Here is an 18,845-nt window from a genome sequence, read left to right on the forward strand (position 1 = left end):
AGACGAGTTCTTCATCTTCTTTCTCTCCTCCCCGCTCCCCACACACCTCGGTAGCTGCCGCTGACCATGGGCACGTGCTTCTGGGACCTCAGAAGCCGCTCCTAGTGCCAGTAGTCAGACAGACCCAGCTGGAGAACTGCCTGCTCCTGGGTCCTGGGGGAGAAAAGCTCTCGAGTTTTTAGGGGCAGGAGCAGAAGCTTGGAGAAGTTGGGGATGTATTCCAATTTTGTCACTTATACCTTGATAAAACCAGTAGGGAGACTTCTTTTTAATGACCCATACACCCATTCTCCAGTGTGTACTCCCCTTTTTTTGTGGTACTGAGTATTGAACCCAGGGGCATTCTACCTCCAAGCTTCACCTCCAGTCCTACTTCTTTATTCTTAATTTTGAAACAGGGTCTCACTAAGTTGCAGAGGGCATCACCAAGTAACTGAAGCTGCCTGTGAGCCCATGATCCTCCTGTCTTAGCCTCCCAAGTACTAGGATTACAAGCATGTACCACCACACCCAGCTCAAACTTCCTCTTTAGAATAAATCTTGTGCTCTTATACTGTGTGTGTATGTGAAAGAGAGACAGACGAATAGACACTGGTGATTGAATCCAGTGGCATTCTACCTCTGAGCTACATCCCTAGTCCTATTTCATTTTTTTATTTTATTTATTAATTTGGTAGTAGGGTTTAAACCCAATGGCATTCTACTCTGAACCACACCCCAGTCCTTTTTAATTTTTAAACAGAGTCTCACTATGTTTCTGAGGCTGCCCTCAAACCTTTGATTCTCCTGCCTCAGCCTCCCAAGTACTGGGATTACAGGAATATACTACCACACCCACCTTATTTTTTATTTTGAAACAGTATCTTACTAGGTTACCACATGCTAGGCTCAAACCCATGATTCTCCTGATTCAGCCTCCCAAGTACTGGGGTTGCAGGCATGTGCCACCACACCTCACTGCTCTGATACACTTAAAAAAAACTTGGAGCCAGGCATGGTGGCACACGCTTGTAATCCCAGCATTCGTGAGGCTGAGAACAGAGGATCGCAATTTGCAGACAGCCTCAGCTACTTAGCAAGGCCCTTTGCAACTCAGTGAGACCCGGTTTCAGAATTTAAAAGACTAAAAAAATAGGGCTGGGGATATAGCTTGGAGGTAGAATGCCCGTGTTTCATCCCCTGTACCGCAAAAAAAAAAAAAAAAAAAATGGTTTCAGTGATACACACCGGTAATCCCCTGACTTGGGAGGCTACAATAGGAGAGTCACAGGTCTGAGACAAGCCTCAGCAGTTTAGCAAGATATTCAGCAACTTTGAGAAACCCTGTTTCAAAATTTTAAAATAAAATATAAAGGGCTAGGAGCCGGGCATGTGGTACACGCTTGTAATCCCAGCACTTGGGAGGCTGAGACAGGAGGATTACAGGATCACACCGGTTCAAAGTCAGCCTCAGCTACTGAGTGAGGCTCTCAGCAATTTAGTGAGACCCTGTTTTCAAATAAAGTATAAAATAGGTCTGAGAGTATAGCCCAGAGGTAGAAAAGCCCCTGGGTTCCACCCTCAGTACCACAGATATAGATATAGATGTAGGGCTAGGGATATAGCTAAGATAAATCCTCCTGGATTTAATCCCAGCACCAAAAGAGAAAAAGGCTAGTGGGGCCAGGCGTGGTAGTGCATGCTTGTAATCCCAGCACTTGGGAGGCTGAGACAGGAGGATCGCACATGTTCAAAGCCAGCCTCAGCTACTTAGTGAGGCTCTCAGCAGCTTAGTGAGACCCTGTTTCCAAATAAAGTGTAAAATAGGTCTGGGAGTATAGCCCAGAGGTAGAAAAGCCTCTGGGTTCCACTCCCAGTACCACCCAAAAAAAAAAAAAAAAAGGCTAGTGGGGGATAGATATTAGTGGATGTTGTCGTCTCCCATGGAAACACTGCTGTAGATCTCTTAGGGTTTGTCAACAAGGCTTTCTCCTTTAAAACCACCCACTCTACTTCATGCTGAAATCCAAAAGACAGTAGGATCATCTTCAGCAGAGCTTTTCCAGACTCTAGACTCTGAGCACTGTTTAATCATGTAGACAATGTGTAAGTGAACTAACTGTGCAGTCTGGAGGCAGCCTGCTTCACATAGCTCTGAGCTCAGAGGCCACAGGGTCTGGCCAAAGTGTGTTGGAGATGGCTTTGAGCAGTGGTTCTTCACCAAGGTGATTTTGCTTCCCCAGGGATATTTGGCAATGATTGGGGGCATGTGGGGTTTTCACCAGTCGGGGCTGCTACTGGCATCTAGTGAGTAGACACCAAGAATGCTACTGAGCATGCCACAGGGCACTGCACAGTTGCCCTGCATGTTTCAGCCCCAGCTGGCACAGAGCCTGCTTGTGGTCTGTTACTTCGCCCAGTGTTTCCCTGAGCTTACTGGCCTGATGTTTCAGTTTTTTATAATTTACTCAGAGAAAGGACTTTTTTTTTTTTTTTTTTGGTACTGAGGTTCCTGGAAACCCTTTTACCTCTGGGCTACACTCCCAGACACACACACACACACACACACACACACACACACACACATACATATACTACATATACATACATATATATATATATATATATAATTTTTTTTATTTGGAAACAGGGTCTCTTAAGCCAGCAAGGCTGGCTTCAAACCAGCGCAGTCCTCCTGTCTCCACCCCCCAAGTGCGGGGATTACAAGCACGTGCCGCCACGCCCACCAGAGAAAGGACTTTGAGTTAGAGGAAGTGGGATATCCTTTCTCTTTTCCACTTCCTTTGGTTTCTTAACAGAAACAGATTCACTAAGGTCAGTGCCTTCCCAACATTAAGACCCACAGCCCATACTGCTCATAACTGTGACTTTGGTGTCTGCACAGCCAAAACGGTATTGCCAAATATGAACGATATGATTATGTATCTCTATCTGCAAAATAAACTTTTAATATTGATGAGAAATGCTAATAAGAGTTGGGAACAAATGTAGAATTAATTCACACCTAAGTGGCTTCTCATCACACTACCATAGATATCTTTAGTCTCAAAATCAAAAACCTGAACTGTAAGATTCTCCCTTCTCTGACAAGCAAAAGAGGCCCCCATATGTCCCTTTGAGGCAAGAGTGTTCTCTGAATCAAGAGTCAAAGACTATAGATCCATTAGCAAAACTATTTAACTCTGAGCCTCTCTTCCCTAGTGATGTTTTGTGGGAGTCAAAATTCCTGGGTTCCACTTTCTCTGTGTTACTGACTGACTCCATGATTAAAAAAATAACTGGCCCCTTTGAAGCTTAGTTTTCACAAAAATATATCTCTTGTGTTTTTGTTTTTGTTTTTTGTGGTGCTGAGGATGGAATCCAGGGACATTCTACCTCTGAGCTATGTTCCCAGCCTTTTCTTTTTTTTTTTTTTTTTTTTTTTTTTTTTTTTTTTTTTTTTTTGTAGTACTGGAATGAAACCCAGGGGCATTCATTACCTTTGAGAACTATACCCCTGGCCCTATATTTTGAAACAGGGTTTCACTGAGTTGCAAAAGGCCTCACTACGTAGCTGAGGCTCCCCACAAACCACAATCCTCCTGTCTCAGCCTCGCAAATGCTGAAATTACAAGCATATGCCTCCACGGCCAGCTAGGATGGAACTCAGAGGCCTTCAACCTGTGGCCTACCTTCCCAGACCCATTTTATATTTTATTTGGAAACAGGGTCTCACTAAGTTGCAGAGAACCTCACTAAGTAGCTGAGGCTGGCCAAGAATCTGGGTCCTCCTGTCTCAGCCTCCCAAGTACTGGGATTACAAGCATGTGCCACTACACCCTGCTATTTTAAGGGTTTTTTTTGTTTTGTGTGTGTGTGTGTGTGTGTGGTACTGGGGTTCCTGGAAGCCCTTCTACCTCTGGGCTACACTCCCAGACCTATTTTATATATTTTTTGAGACAGGGTCTCTTAAGCCAGTCCGGCTGACTTCGAACCAGTGCGATCCTCCTGTCTTCTGCCTCCCAAGCGCGGGGATTACACGCGTGCGCCACCACGCCCGGCTATTTTAAGGTTTTTTAAGGACCTAGTAGAGTAAGTTAGAGTTATAGTTATTTGCATCAGGGATAACTATTATAATTTTTCATAGATGGAATTGGCTGCTCTAGAAAAAGTCAAATCTACTTGGATAAAAAACCAAGATGACAGCTTAACTGAAACAGACACTCTGGTACGTATGGTTCAGTTTCTTATTTCAGCCATTTTAAATAGCCTTTGTAGCTTTAGAAATAAAGGCAAAAAAAACTTCATGGCCACCTTTAGAAGTGTAGCCTAAATTTACAGGCTCATTCATATTCTGCCTTCTCTTTTTCCTGAAATCCTTACCACAGAAGGGAACCTACCCTAGAGACCAGCTTGTTCCCTAGATTAGCCATGTTCTTCCCTTTCATTAGAGTTGATCAAATGCTAGCTTGAGTAATTTCTCACTGTTATCCTCGTTCGCTTCCAAAAAATGATATCTAGCATCTTACCCTGAAAAACCAGCTCTTTTTCCTACAATGTTGCTCCTTCAGTGGCAAGAAAACCACAGCATTAATCTGCAAGTGGTTACTGATCAGCTCCTTGGAGGAGTTGGAGTGGCCAGAGTGCAGGCCAGAGCTCTGGTGAGGTAGAAGTGAATGGGCTGGGATGCTCAGTTGAATTAAACATTGAGGAATTGCACTACATTTACCATGCTGCTGTTGGTGCTGGGTAAGGAATATGCAAAGATCAAGGCCCCCTCGAGCCACCCGTGCACACCAGGATCAAGGCTCTGGAGGCCCAGGAGGTGCAGGGAGTGCAGACTGGGAGGGTTGTTTGAACTGGCCTTGAAGGACACCCTGAAGTTCACCCAGTGAGCAGGAGGCTAGGTACTGGGGAGGGAGGGAGCAGAGGCATTACAGAACGCCGTCTGGGCATGGCAGGACCTTTTGGTAGTTGAATAGAAAGTTTTGGATTTGTGTGTGTGTGTGTGTGTGTGTGTGTGTGTGTGTGTGTGTGTGTGGTACTGGGGATCTGAACCCAGGGGAATTCTATCTCCAAGCTACACCCCCAGCCCTGTTTTTTATTCTATATATTAAAACAGGGTCTTGCTGAGTTGCAAAGGCCTCTCTAAGTAGCTGAGGCTGACCGCGAACCACAATCCTCCTGTCTCAGCCTCGAAAATGCTAGGATTACAAGTGTGCACCACCATGCCCGGCTTTTATTCTTTTTTTATTTCTTCTTCTTTCATTTTTGGTGGTACTGGGGATGGAACCCAGGGGCCTTCTACATCCGGGCTACACTCCCAGACTTATTTTATATTTTATTTGGAAACAGGGTCTCTTAAGCCAGCCAAGGCTGGCTTCGAACCTGCACGATCCTCCTGTCTCAGCCTCCCAAGCGCGGGGATTACAAGTGTGCATTACCACACCCGGCTTATTCTTTATTTTGAAATAGGTGCTCACTAAGTTGCAGAGGGCCTCACTAAGAAGCTGAGGCTGAGCTGGGCATGGTGGCTCACGCTTGTAATCTCCTTGCTTGGGAGGCAGAGACAGGAGGATCGCGCAGGTTCAAAGCCAGCCTCGCTGGTTTAAGAGACCCTGTTAACAAATAAAAATATAAAAACAGTTCTGGGAGTGTAGCCCAGAGGTAGAAGGGTTTCCAGGAACCCTAGTACCACCACCACCACCCCCCAAAAAAAGTGAAAGTTCAGGCTACAGCTGTAGTTTAGTAGTAGAATACTCGTCTAGCATGTATGAGGCCCTGGGTGTAGTCTCCAGCACCAAAAAAAAAAAAGAAAGAAAGAAAGAAAGAAAATTTAAGTTTGTATTTGAGATTTGAACACTTCATGGAAATAATTCCATGTATAAACTGGATCCTGGCATGGTGGCACATGCCTATAATCCCACTACTTCAGAGGCTGAGACAGGAGGGTCACAGGTTTGAGGTCAGCCTCAGCAATTTAAGGAGACCCTTAGCAATTTTTTTTATTTTTTATTTTTTATTTTGCAGTACTGAGGATGGAACCCAGGGGCATTCTACCTCTGAGCTACACTCCCTGCCCTATTTTTTTAAAATTCTTTATTTTGAAACAAGGTCTCACTAAGTTGCAAAAGGCCCCACTTAAGGAGCTGAGGTTGTCCCCAACCCAACCCCAATCCTCCTGTTCCAGCCTCCCAAATGCTGGGATTACAAGCATGCACCACCACACCCAGCTTATTTTCTTCTTTTGAACCCAGATCTTCCTAAATTGCTGAGGGTCGCTGGGCCTGGTGACGCATGCTTGTAATCCCAGCATTCGGGAGGCTGAGACAGGAGGATAGCAGTTTACGGACAGCCTCAAGCTACTTAGTGAGTCCCTGTTTCAAAATAAAGAATAAAAATTAGGGCTGGGGTGTAGCTTGGAGGTAGAATAACCCTGGATTCCATCCCCAGTACCATGAAAAAAATAAAATAGCAAAGGCCTGGACATGAGTGTGCAGAGGAGAGTGAACAGGAAGGCGTGTGGACAGGAGCTGGCATCTGATGGGACATGGTGAATCCAAGGTAGATGCAGGATGGCTCTGGTCAGAGTGAGGAAGGCCCATCGTCAGGCACCCTTCAAGTGTTGACAGGTCATAGGTTTGGAGAGCAGGGCTGGGGGAAGCAAATGTGTGGCCATGAAGTGAGAAATAACCTTCCTTCCTCTGGCAGGAAATCACTGACCAGGACATGTTTGGCGATGTTAGCACAAGTCTGGTTGTACCAGAGAAAGTCAAGACCCCCATGAAGTCCAGCAAGACAGATCTGCAGGGCTCTGCCTCCCCCAGGTACTCAGATCAGAGGAAAGCAGACGGCACTGGCTCTGACCTGGGTGGTGGGCGCTGCTTTGGAGTTGGAGGGACCATTGAACCCTTCACCTTCTCCCCATCAGCAAGGTGGAAGGGACACACACACCCCGGCAGAAAAGGAGCACACCGCTGAAGGAGCGGCAGCTCTCCAAGCCCCTGAGCGAGAGGACCAACAGCTCTGACAGCGAGCGCTCGCCGGACCTGGGCCACAGCACGCAGGTACTTGCAGGTCCCCTCGCGAAACCAGGGCCTCCGAGATTACCCGGAGTTTAGTCTCCATTTTGATGTCCCCCTTGGATAATTAGCTGGAGAGGAAAGGAATATTTGAATTGCTGTTAAAAGAAAGTCTTGATAAAAGGCCTAAGTTAGAGAAGTCTACTGTCTTTGCTGTTCACCACTGGCACGGGAACAAGGCTGGGAGCAAGAAGTGCCGGCATTGCCCTCTGCCATCGGCTGCAGGGGTCGTCCGAGCTGTTCCTGGGCCGCGCCCAAGCCTGAGAGTAGGCTGGGGAAATGGGCAGAAGGCAGACCTCCAGGAGTGTCCTCTCTCTGAAGCAGTAGCCTCAGGATCGAGGGAAGGAATCCTTTCCAGCTGGCCTATTCGTTTCCCTAATAAATATTATGGAGAGGAAAAGTTTGTGTCAGTATGGCTTCCTGAGTTTGACGTTATTCCATAGCTGCAAATGAACCTGAGACTAGAATAGCCCGATGCCTGGGGTGAGGTGTTGCCCTGCTGGTTAATCACCATTCCTGAAATGCCTTTGTTCCCTGGGACAGCGGTCCCACGCAGGTCCTGCTGCCACTCCTCCTCTCCACTGCCCTCACCCTGCTCTCCAAGCACCTGCTCACCGCTCTCTCTCCTCCACTCCTGAAGCCTGAACTGCTGATTTCCTGCCCCAGCACCCTACCCCCCCCCGGGAAGCTCACTGTGCCCCACAAGCCCCCCGCCCCGGCTTGGCCACCACTGGCTTCATGCCTGCTGTGTTACAAGTGGCTTCACCAAGGCTCCCTCCTCCTCCTCTACATCTTGTTCTCCTTCACAAATGCTCCAGGAGTTCTCCCTGCAGCTCCCTGGCTGTGCCTAATAGACACTTGTCCCTGCAGATTCCAAGAAAGGTAGTTTACGACCAGCTGAATCAGATCCTGGTGTCAGATGCTGCCCTCCCAGAAAACGTCATCCTGGTGAACACCACTGACTGGCAGGGCCAGGTACAGCATGGAGGACCTGGGGCAGGGAGGCAGGAGAGGGACCCCATCGCTCAGCCAAGCCCAGAGCCTGTGTTCTAATCGTCTTTGTCCAACCTATAGACTTTTCAGTCACTACTTTCCTGTACCTCAATTTCCTCATCTGTAAAAAGAAAAAAAGTAGCAAGCATCTGTCTGGCCTGCCTGCCAGGAAGCTCTATGCATTGGGCAGTACTGCCACAGAGGCGCGTTGAGAAGCAAGACCTATAAATGCCAGGGCAGAGCCTGCTCCCTCGCCGCAGTTCACCCCGTGACACCGGTGTCGGGGACGTGTGGAGTGTAGGCTACACTTGAAGCCTTCTACTTTTTTTTTTTTTTTTTTTTTGGGTGGTACTGGGGGTGGAGTCCAGAGGCTTTCTACCTCCGGGCTATACTCCCAGACCTTTTTTATATTTTATTTGGAAACAGGGTCTCACTAAGTTGCTGAGAACCTCACTAAGCAGCTGAGGCTGGCTTTGAACCCGTGCGATCCTCCTGTCTCAGCCTCCCAAGCGCAGGGATTACAAGCGTGCGCCACCACGCCCGGCTAGCCTTCTACATTTAAAGACAGTCAAAAGCCTGACCCCCTCTGGCCAGAATGACAGAGGACAGGGTCCCTGCAGCTTGGCCTGGCCTGCCCTCTCAGTGCCTGTGGGGAGCCAGGCAGCCTCATCTGCTTCCCTGCCCCTTTCTCCCCCACCCAGTATGTGGCTGAGCTGCTCCAGGACCAGCGGAAACCTGTCGTGTGCACCTGCTCCACCGTGGAGGTCCAGGCTGTGCTGTCTGCCCTGCTTACCCGGATCCAGCGCTAGTAAGACTGCAGCTTCCCTCTCCTGCCCTGTGATTGCCCTCCACTGCATCCTTTCACCCTGACTCCATGCAGTGTAGGCCCTCGCAGCCACCTCAGACCAAGAAACTGCACTCCAGGGGGGGGGGGTGTTTGGGTGAAAACAGTATGTAGCACCCGCTGCCCCGGTGCCGTAGGGTCCAGAGGCTCCAGAGCCCCTGCCTCCTGCCGTGCCTGCACTTGCCTCGTCCTCCTCATAGGCCTGTGATGAAGAAGAGAGAAGCCAGGGTTTAGAAAGATCTTTGACTCTGCCCTGGCCATAGCTACTGCTCAAGGGCTGGGGTTCTCCTCCCCCAGGCCTTCTTTGACGGGCCTGGAGTCCCCTCCCCTGTGACAGGGACCGAGGCATTCTAGATGTTTAGGCACAGGCCACTGCGGGCTTCTGAGTAGCGCTGCCAGCTCGTCCCCACTAACCTCAGCTCTGCTTTCCCCCTGGTTTGTTGGGAGGAGGAGAACTCAGAGCTTGGGGCCTGCCCTGAGCAGGAGCAAGGGGTGCCCAGGTCCTGTCTCCTCTTCCCCAGCTGCAACTGCAACTCCTCCATGCCGAGGCCAGTCAAGGTGGCAGCCGTGGGAGGCCAGAGTTACCTGAGCTCCATCCTCCGGTTCTTTGTCAAGTCCCTGGCCAGCAAGACCTCCGACTGGCTGAGCTACATGCGCTTCCTCATCATTCCCCTTGGTAAAGTCAGGCGGCATCGGGAGGGCGTGTCAGACCCCAGGCTGCTACAGACAGATCCAGCTCCTGCAGCAGGACGGGAGGTTGATCTAGGGTGGGACCATCAGGAAATCAATGGCCTGGACCATGCAGGGGACAGCTGCTGGCTGCCATTGCATCCACTAACCCATTCACCTTCTCTGGTCTTCCATCTCTCAGGTTCTCACCCTGTGGCCAAGTACTTGGGCTCAGTCGACAGTAGATACAGCAGCGCCTTCCTTGATTCTGGCTGGAGAGACCTGTTCAGTCGCTCAGAGCCCCCGGTGTCAGGTAAGGGAACCCCCACTGGAGGAGGCACCGAGTTTGTGAGAGCCAGCACTGGGCGCTGAAGAAGGGCCGTAGGAGGCAGGCATACTTCTTTTCCTCCCTGGCTCTCACCTTCCTGTCTCTGCCTGTCCACTTCCCCAGCGAGTGTGGGTTGTGTTGCTCTTCCACTCAGGGCACGCTTCATCTGTGATGGACCAGCTCCTGCTCAGCTAGGAGGCTGTGCTGGGCTAGTGGACAGGCCAGCTCTCCTTGGAGAGATGAAATATAAGCAACACTGAGCGATCTCTGATAAGTGAGTGACACTGTACCGGCAGGTGTCCTCCTGAGCCCAGGAAGGTGGCGGCATCAGAGTAGAGCTGCAGTGGAAGAGAAAGCGCTTGCTTTCCTTTGGTTCATGCTTCCTTTGATTCAAAACAAGGGGATCGGAGAGCCCTTTCTGCGCCTTGCTCTGCGGGTCCTCGCCTGGGTCTCAGGAGGGGTCCCTTCCAGGGGTTGTGGGGTTGCCTGATGAAATGAACGGCCATCCCCTGCCGGCTGTTCTGCAGAGCAACTGGACGTGGTGGGGCGCGTGATGCAGTACGTGAACGGGGCGGCCGTGACGCACCAGCTGCCCGTGGCCGAGGCCATGCTGACCTGCAGGCATAAGTTGTAAGTCGGACTTTGGAGGGTTCTTAAAACAGATTGTGCGGGCCAGGGAAGTCTTGAGTCCTTCCATCTTTTCATTCTCCTCCCCACATTCTCATCATAGGAGTCTAGGGACTTACCTCCACCCAGGGGCTCCCCCTCACCTCACCCAGGCCCCCCACCACATGGGCTTGAGTTAGTTCTCCAGCGCCCCGCCCTGCTGGCTGAAGTCAGCCGTGGGGAGCTGGCAGTGTGGTCTGCAGTCTGCTCTTCTGCCCTGATTTGGGTAAATGGGCACCAGACCCTCTCCCTGCCACCCTAAGGTGTGCCAGGAAGACGAGGCATGGTGTTCTGGACACTTCAGTCATAGCAACACATGAAAAGCTTATTTCTCTAGCACCCTGCTCTGCCAGACCCATTAACCATAAAGCTTTCCTGTCTCTCAACAGCCCTGATGAAGACTCCTATCAGAAGTTTATCCCCTTCATTGGTGTGAGTACTGCCTCTCCTGTACCCCTGCCTTCCCAGCCTTCCTGCACTGCCAGCAGATACAGGAAAATAAAACACTCATATGGAACAGTGGTTCTCTTGGCACAGATCTTGCCCCCAGGATATCTGGCACGATCTGGAGACATTTTTGGTTATCACCTCTGGGTGCGGGTGCTCCTGGTGCTAGTGGGCCGAGGCCAGGGACACTGCTCAACCTCCTGCAGTGCACAGCACTGGCCTTCACACTGGGGAAGGATTTGTCCCAGAGGTCCATAATGCCAAGGTGGAGACGCCCTGGGCCAGGACACTGGCCTCAGGCTCTGCCTTTTGGGTCCCCCTTTCCCAAATCCTGAACAAGCCCGATTCATCACTGGTGTCTCCTGTTTTTCCACAAGGCCCTGAAGTTGGTGTCTGTGGATCTCTCTAGTAGTGGCCAGAGCATGGCTTCTCCAGCTCCAGGGCAGAGAAAGCAGCCTCGGACAGTGCCCCATGGAGAGGCCCAAGAATCAAAGTCTTCCTTTCTATTTAATTGCAAAAGAACATATATTAGTGAGAGAGAGAGTGTGTGTGTGTGTGTGTGTGTGTGTGTGTGTGTGTGTGTGTGTGTGTGTGTGTTTTACAGGGTATAGAACCCAGAGGCTTTCTACCTCCAGGCTATACTCCCAGACCTATTTTTATATTCTATTTGGAAATAGGGTCTCACTAAGTTGCTAAGAACCTCACTAAGTAGCTGAGGCTGGCTTCAAACCTGTGCAATCCTCCTGTCTCAGCCTCCCAACTGCGGGGATTACAAGCACGTGCCACCACGCTGGGCTTTTATTCTTTATTTTTGAAACAGGGTCTCACTAAGTTACAGAGGGCCTCACTAAGTAGCTGAGGCTGTCTGTGAACTATGATCCTCTGGTCTCAGCCTCCTGAATGCTGGTATTATAAACGTGCACCACCACGCCTGGCTTCTAGTGAATTTGTAAAGAGCCTCTTGAATGTCTTTGGTGTCAGGTGTTTTTGTTGTTGTTGTTTTTGTTGTTGTTGTTGTTGTTGGGGTGTTTTATTTTTGTTTTTGTTTTGGCCTGTTTTGCTTGCCAACAGCTGGGCTCAGGCATGGCTGACCTCATTAGGGGCACAGAGGAGACTGAGAACTCAACAAAGGATGCCTGAAAGCCTGTGTTTCTACCCGTGAACATTCTGATTGCCCTTCGAAATTAATGTGTGTTTCTTTCCTAACCTCGAGCGTCCCTCAGATCTTTTAGGGGGAAGGAGCAATACAGTGGGGTGCTTAGCTCCCACCATTCCTGATTCTGAACGTCCAAGATTCTGGGTGTTCTAAGTGATCTTAGCTGGAGAAATGAGTGGCCGTCCTTGGACATGTGGGACTCCTCCTATAGCTATGACACCGGCCGCAGACCATGGCCACAGCCCAGGCTGTTAATTGGACTCACTTTTTTTTTTTTTTTTTTTTTTTTTTTTTTTTTTCGGGTCTGGGGATGGAACCCAGGGGCATTTGACCTCCGGGCTACACCCCCTGCCCTATTTTTTATTCTTTATTTTGAAACCGGGTCTCACTGAGTTGCAGAGGGCCTCACTAAGTAGCTGAGGCTGTCCGCGAACCGCGATCCTCCAGGTCTCAGCCTCCCGAATGCTGGGATTACAAGCGTGAGCCACCACGCCCGGCTCAAGACTCACACCTTTATAGGGTTGCAGCTCACTCCTCACAGCCAACCAGGAGATTAAAGAGGGGGAAAAAAATGAGCTGGGCATGGTGGTACACACCTGTGATCGCAGTACTTGAGAGGCTGAGACAGGAGGATCACAGGTTCAAGGACAGTCTCAGAAAGTAGTGAGACACTCATCAACTTAGCAAGACCGTTTTCACATAAAATAAAATAGGGCTCAGGGTGTAGCTCAGAGAAAGAATGCCCCTGGGTTCAATCACCAGGGCCACAAAAAAAAAAAAGAAAGAAAGAAAGAAAATGTCTTAGGAACACAGCTCAGAGTTAGAGCACGTGGCTGGCATATGCATTGCCTTGGGTTTAATTACCAGCACTGTAAACAAAAGTTTCAGAAACCAAAGGAGAGCCAGGCGTGCTGGCACACACCTGTAATCTTAGTACTTGTGAGGCTGAAACAAGAGGATTGCAGGTGTGAAGACAGCCTCAGCAACTTAGTGGGGCCCTTCACAACTTAGTGAGACCCTGTTTCAGATTAAAACACAAAATATGCCTGAGTAGCTGGGCATGGTGGCACACACTTGTAATCTGAGGTTGAGACAAGAGGATCGAAGGTTAGAGGGCAACCTCAGATTTTCATCAACCCAGCAAGACCCTGTTTAAAAATGTAAAAATAGACTGAGAGTGTAACTTGGAGGCATAGTGCCCCTGGGTTCAAGGGTTCAATCTTTAGTACCGCAAGAAAGGGAGGAGCCGGGCACGGTGGTGCACACTTGTAATCCTCGCGCTTGGGAGGCGGAGACTGGAGGATCGCGCAGGTTTGAAGCCAGCTGCGCTGGCTTAAGAGACTCTGTTTCTAAATTTAAAAAAAAGTATAAAAACAGGTCTGGGAGTGTAGCCCGGAGGTGGAAGGGTTTCCAGGAACCCCAGTACAACCAAAAAAAAAGCAGGGGGCTGGGGGCGGAGGCGAGGGGGGAACAATTGTGTCCAGGAAGCCCCAGAGCTCAGCTGCTTCCTCCAGTCTGCAAATGGCAGTCGTACCCTCAGAATCCTGCAGGGGAGATGGCCTTCAGTCCCTCCACTACAGCAGACCAAGTCAGGGGCTTCCCTGCCAGAGGCTGGCCCAGGTCAAGGCACAGGACCCCACCTGTCACCCAACCCCTAGTCAGCTCACCTCTAGCTGCATCCTTTTTGACCACTAGAGGGCCCCACTGTCCTTCTCAGGATTCTCTGTGGGGAATTTGAAAAAAAAAATTTTTCCCCCCATACTGGGGATGGAACCCAGGGGCATTCTACCTCTGGGCTACCAGCCTTTTTTTTTTTTTTTTTTTTTTTGTGTGTGTGTGTGTGTGTGTGTGTGTGTGTATCTGGGGATGGAACCCAGGGGCATTCTACCTCTGGGCTACCAGCCTTGTGTGTGTGTGTGTGTGTGTGTGTGTGTGTGTGTGTGTGTGTGTGTGTGTCTGGGGATGGAACCCAGGGGCATTCGACCTCTGAGCCACACCCCCTGCCCTATTTTTTATTCTTTATTTTGAAACCAGGTCTCACTGACTTGCAGAGGACCTCACTAAGTAGCTGAGGCTGTCCTCGAACCGCGATCCTCCAGTCTCAGCCTCCCAAATGCTGGGATTACAAGTGTGCGCCACCACGCCCGGCTACCAGCCCTATTTTCATTTCTTATTTTGAAACAGGGTTTCATTGACTTGTGGAGGGCCTAAGTAGCTGGGACTGTCCTTGAACCTGCAATCCTCCTATCTCAGCCTCCCAAGTACTAGGATTACAAGGGTGTACCACCACACCCGGCAGATTTGTAGAGATTTTATGAGCCACCATAAAATGATTGTGTGATGATGGCCTGGGTGCTGACCATCTTCTAGTGGGGTGGCATGCGCCTGCCTTGAGAGAAGGACCTAATGAGTGTCCCTTCCTCCTCCAGGTGGTGAAGGTGGGCCTGGTTGAAGACTCACCCTCCACTGCAGGTAGGCCGGGCTCCTGTGCTTCTCCAGGGCAGGGATGCTGCCTTCCTGGTCTTCACCCTACTCCAGTGGGCTAGAAGGCGCTCTATGCGCTAGGGGAAGCCATTTGAGCGGGAGGGGTGGGAGGGGAGGCAGGAGGGGCCTAGCCCAGGAGGAAAGCAAGGCTGCCGCTCTCCCTGCCCCAGCAGGTCAGGGGTGACTGCCTCCAGCTGACTGTATGTGTCCCCCTACAGGTGACGGGGATGACTCACCTGTGGTCAGCCTTACTGTGCCCTCCACGTCACCACCCTCCAGCTCGGGCCTGAGCCGAGATGCCACGGCCACCCCGCCCTCCTCCCCGTCCATGAGCAGTGCCCTCGCCATCGTGGGGTAAGGCTCTTGCAGACCTATCTGTCCTGCCTTGTCCCTCCAGCTGGGCCCCACAACCTGAACAGGTACTCGCACTAGTGAAACACCAGGTGAGAGCCGAGCAGCCACAGCCTGCAGTCATGGACGGCTCAGCGGCGGGAGGCGCATGCTGCCTGCGGTGTCTCAGTGAGCAGAGAGGCCTTTCACAGGCTGTAGCACATGGTGCAGATGTCTCGTCATGGGACCTCAGGAGGAACACATGGCCAGGCTTGAGTGGCTCTGTCCTGTGCTCCGTCCACTGGGGCAAGTGCTATGAAGTAGAAATGAACTGGCCACCTCACGGGACTGTGGCGCAGAAACAGTCCTGTCCTTAAATAGAGTGGGTGCGGGGTGTGCTTCCGTGCAGCGCTTCCTGTCCACGCAGTCCCGGTGAGGCCCTGGGACTGCAGCAGTGATGGCCGGGGCTGCCTGCTCTCCTGCAGTTCTTTCTCCCAGACTGAGCCTGTCATGCAGCGGAAGCAGTGGCCTCATAATCGTGAGCTTGCAGGGAGTGAGTGACAACAGGGTGGGGGTTCTTTAGCATCTTGGGCATCTGAAGCTTACATGGAGAACCTGAGAGGCACTGTCCCGTCAGGCTTGTTATGGCAGGGGGAGGAGAGAGAGCGGCTTCCAAGTAGCAGAAGAGCAGGCCACGGGCAGGAATAGAAGCCAGCATCCTTTTCCCTTCCTTCTGCCTCCACCTTTTTCCTTTCCATATAGCACCTGGGCGGGAGGACTTGGCTGGCAGCTCGTCCAGAAGCACCAGTGACAGCATTGTAGCCCTGGAGCTGCATCCCGCCCTGTCCTCCCTCCCGTCCCCTTCCCATTGTCCTCCGTGGCTGTCTGCTGATCTGCCTGGAAGGGACAATGCAGGAACACAGCTATTCTCAGCCCGCTGCAGGAAGGCGTTCTGTCCAGCGTGGATTTGGGGAGCCCTGGACCAGTCCCTTCCTCAAGCCCCTTTCTCATCCAGTTTAAACTTGTTTTGTTTTGCAGTATCAGGGATGGAACCCGGGGCATTCTACCTCCGAGCTACACCCCCAGCCCTATTTTTTATTCTTTATTTTGAAACAGGGTCTTAGTTACAGAGGGCCTCACTAGTTAGCTGCGAGCCTGTGATCCTCCTATCTCAGCCTCCCAAATACTGGGATTACAGGCATGTGCCACCACACCCGGCTCTAAGCTTGTTTTTTGTTTGTTTGTTTTGTTTTGTTGTTGTTTTAATGGATCCACTAACCAAGGCAGAAAGAAAAAATCAGATGACTTTCATAGCCTGGGTACCTATTGTGTCTGACACCTCCTTTCAAGAAAACATCAGCCCTTTTTCTCCTGGGAGCTAAATGATCACTGAGCTAAAAGTGTCAGAATAAGCAAACGCGCAGGTCGGTGTCCACAGGCTCCTGAGGCTGCGCTGAGCTGCGGCGGCCGCTCTCTCCGTCCTCTGCCCTGGCCCTGGCCCTGGCTCCCCTCGCTTGGTGTGTGTGTGCTCCTCACAAGGCTTTCTGCTCTGCTGCCCTCGTCCGTCCGTGACAGTTTGACTTGGCCCCCTGCCGTGCCTCGGGCCTTTCCTGGCTTTCTCTTGAATCAGCCCATTCTCCCCACTTCGCGGCTGATTCTGTGTTCCTGGAGGGAGCACAGCCCCACAGCTGGCCCTCCTCATTTCCCACTCCCGCAGCTGGCCCAAGTGGCCAGGCAGTAAAAGGAAGCCAGCCCTTGGGTTTGTTCCTTCTCCAGGAGCCCCAATAGCCCGTATGGTGACGTGATTGGCCTCCAGGTGGACTACTGGCTGGGCCACCCTGGGGAGCGAAGGAGGGAAGGCGACAAGAGGGACGCCAGCTCAAAGAACACGCTCAAGAGCGTCTTCCGCTCAGTGCAGGTTTCCCGCCTGCCCCATGGCGGGGAGGCCCAGCTTTCTGGCACCATGGCAATGACCGTGGTCACCAAAGAGAAGAACAAGAAAGGTAAGTGCCTCTGAGGCCAGACACAACCTCCCAGCCCTCTCTCAGAGTCTGGGACAGAATCTGACTGGGGATAGGGAACGTGAGTGCTGGGTGCAGCTCGTGGCGAGTGCTTGCCTAGCGTGTGCCAGCCCTGGGCTCCACGCCAGCACCGCAGGAAGAAGCGTGTGGGTGGGTGGGTGCGTGTGTCAATGCAAGAACACGTGAATCAGCACGTGTGTCTGGGCCAGCCTGCCCCACCTGGGACAAGGCCATACCTGCTGCATTGCAGGACACCAGTCCCAGCTGCTGCTCAGGCACCGTGGGGCCTGAGACAGTCCCTCTGCGGAGGGGAGGGAGCCTTTCTGGCCGCTGCCCTCCGGGATGTACTGAAGGACAGGAGGGACATCCCTACACTCCTCCTGTGTCAGCCTCCCAAGCGCCAGGATTACAAGCGTGCACCACCACGCCCAGCTTATTCTTTATTTTGAAATAGGGTCTTGCTGAGTTGCAAAGGGCCTCACTGAATAGTAGCTAAGGCTGTCCACAGACCTGGGTCTTTCTGCATAAGAGGCACTGGAGGCAGGAATGCCCACAAGCCAGCTGCGGTCAGGCAGCGTGGCCTACCCACTCCAGCCACACTGCAGCAGAGCGGCAGCCCTCGCGCACACCCACCCTGCACTTTCCCTGCCCTCGGGTGCAGCCGGAGCTATGCCAGGCCCACAGCCACAACCCACAGACTGCAACACCGCCCTGCGGAGGGAGGTCTGCGGCTCGCAGCGCCCTCTTGTCCTTGGAAGGAGTGGAGCGCCACTCCTTCCTGGAGTGGAAGCCAAGCGGCACACACCCCCACAACAGGGCAGTTAGCGCAGACACCGCTGCTGCATCACTGCAGCGGGCTCCGCACACCCTAGACAGGGAGGCAGGCGCCTCCAGGTGCCTCGAGCTTCCAGCTGGAGGGACCCCACAGACCACCCGGCCCAGGCGTTGGCCGTACAGATGAAGGGAGTGGGGCTCTGGGAGGCACGGGGTCTTGCCAGAGCCAAGCAGGAGTGCGCAGATGCCAACCCCCACCAGAGCCGGGGGGTATGGGGCAGGAGGGCGCACTGTGTGCAGAGTGCTCCTGTGCCCCAGGAAGAGGGGACACTGGCGTGGGGAGGAGGGGCGGCTGCCTCCCTGAGCTGAGGAAGAGACTCTTCCTGCTGGCTTTGCAGTTCCCACCATCTTCCTGAGCAAGAAACCCCGGGAAAAGGAGGTGGATTCTAAGAGCCAGGTCATCGAGGGCATCAGCCGCCTCATCTGCTCCGCCAAGCAGCAGCAGACCATGCTGAGAGGTGCGGTACGGCAGTGCTGGGCAAGGGAGGCGTGGTCCCTCCCGCGGGCAGGGCGATGGCCTCAGCGCCCTGCCAACCTCCCCTCCCTGTCATCCCCAGTGTCCATTGATGGAGTCGAGTGGAGTGACATCAAGTTCTTCCAGCTGGCAGCCCAGTGGCCCACCCATGTCAAGCACTTTCCCGTGGGACTCTTCAGTGGTAGCAGGGCCACCTGAGGCCCACGTCCAGCCGCGCTCCCTTCTGGCACTGCCACCTGGCCTCACCGCCTGCGGGCAGGGGGAGGCCGGCAGGCCTGGGCCCAGCATCCCCCCCAGCACCGGAGCCTGCCTTCCACATGCCCAGGCCTGGAGGACACTGCCATGGGGACGCTGCCTCCCCTCCCTACCGCCCAGACCTGGCCCTCCTCCCCGCCCCAGTTGCAGGGCAGGTGGCTTCTGCTTCTGGTGCCTCTAGGTCCTGGCACTGAGTCCTGCGGGCCTTCCTTCCACCTCCTTTTGTGGCAGCAGCTTCCTTCCTGGGACTGTGGAATCCTGGCCCGCCCTACCCTGGCCGCC

The 18,845-nt window shown here is 52.4% G+C and overlaps 1 protein-coding gene across 5 annotated transcripts in view; it reads left to right on the top strand.

Moving 5' to 3' along the window:
- PACS1 (phosphofurin acidic cluster sorting protein 1) overlaps positions 1 to 18,506 on the top strand; it is a gene marked incomplete at both ends in the record, with an annotated part of 139,409 nt that extends 120,903 nt beyond the window's left edge. For all 5 annotated transcript variants that reach the window (XM_080719011.1, XM_080719012.1, XM_080719013.1 and 2 more), the window contains 14 exons: positions 4,127 to 4,207; positions 6,691 to 6,806; positions 6,911 to 7,046; positions 7,932 to 8,036; positions 8,756 to 8,862; positions 9,420 to 9,574; positions 9,770 to 9,880; positions 10,423 to 10,525; positions 10,951 to 10,993; positions 14,594 to 14,636; positions 14,867 to 15,002; positions 16,755 to 16,981; positions 18,172 to 18,291; positions 18,391 to 18,506. In XM_080719011.1, the coding sequence (XP_080575137.1) occupies positions 4,127 to 4,207; positions 6,691 to 6,806; positions 6,911 to 7,046; positions 7,932 to 8,036; positions 8,756 to 8,862; positions 9,420 to 9,574; positions 9,770 to 9,880; positions 10,423 to 10,525; positions 10,951 to 10,993; positions 14,594 to 14,636; positions 14,867 to 15,002; positions 16,755 to 16,981; positions 18,172 to 18,291; positions 18,391 to 18,506 (1,599 nt within the window). The remainder of the gene's footprint in view (positions 1 to 4,126; positions 4,208 to 6,690; positions 6,807 to 6,910; positions 7,047 to 7,931; positions 8,037 to 8,755; positions 8,863 to 9,419; positions 9,575 to 9,769; positions 9,881 to 10,422; positions 10,526 to 10,950; positions 10,994 to 14,593; positions 14,637 to 14,866; positions 15,003 to 16,754; positions 16,982 to 18,171; positions 18,292 to 18,390) is intronic.
- Positions 18,507 to 18,845: the final 339 nt, after the last annotated feature.

Source organism: Muscardinus avellanarius (assembly GCF_963383645.1).
Source record: "Muscardinus avellanarius genome assembly, chromosome: 1".
In the NCBI taxonomy this organism is placed as follows: Eukaryota; Metazoa; Chordata; class Mammalia; order Rodentia; family Gliridae; genus Muscardinus; species Muscardinus avellanarius.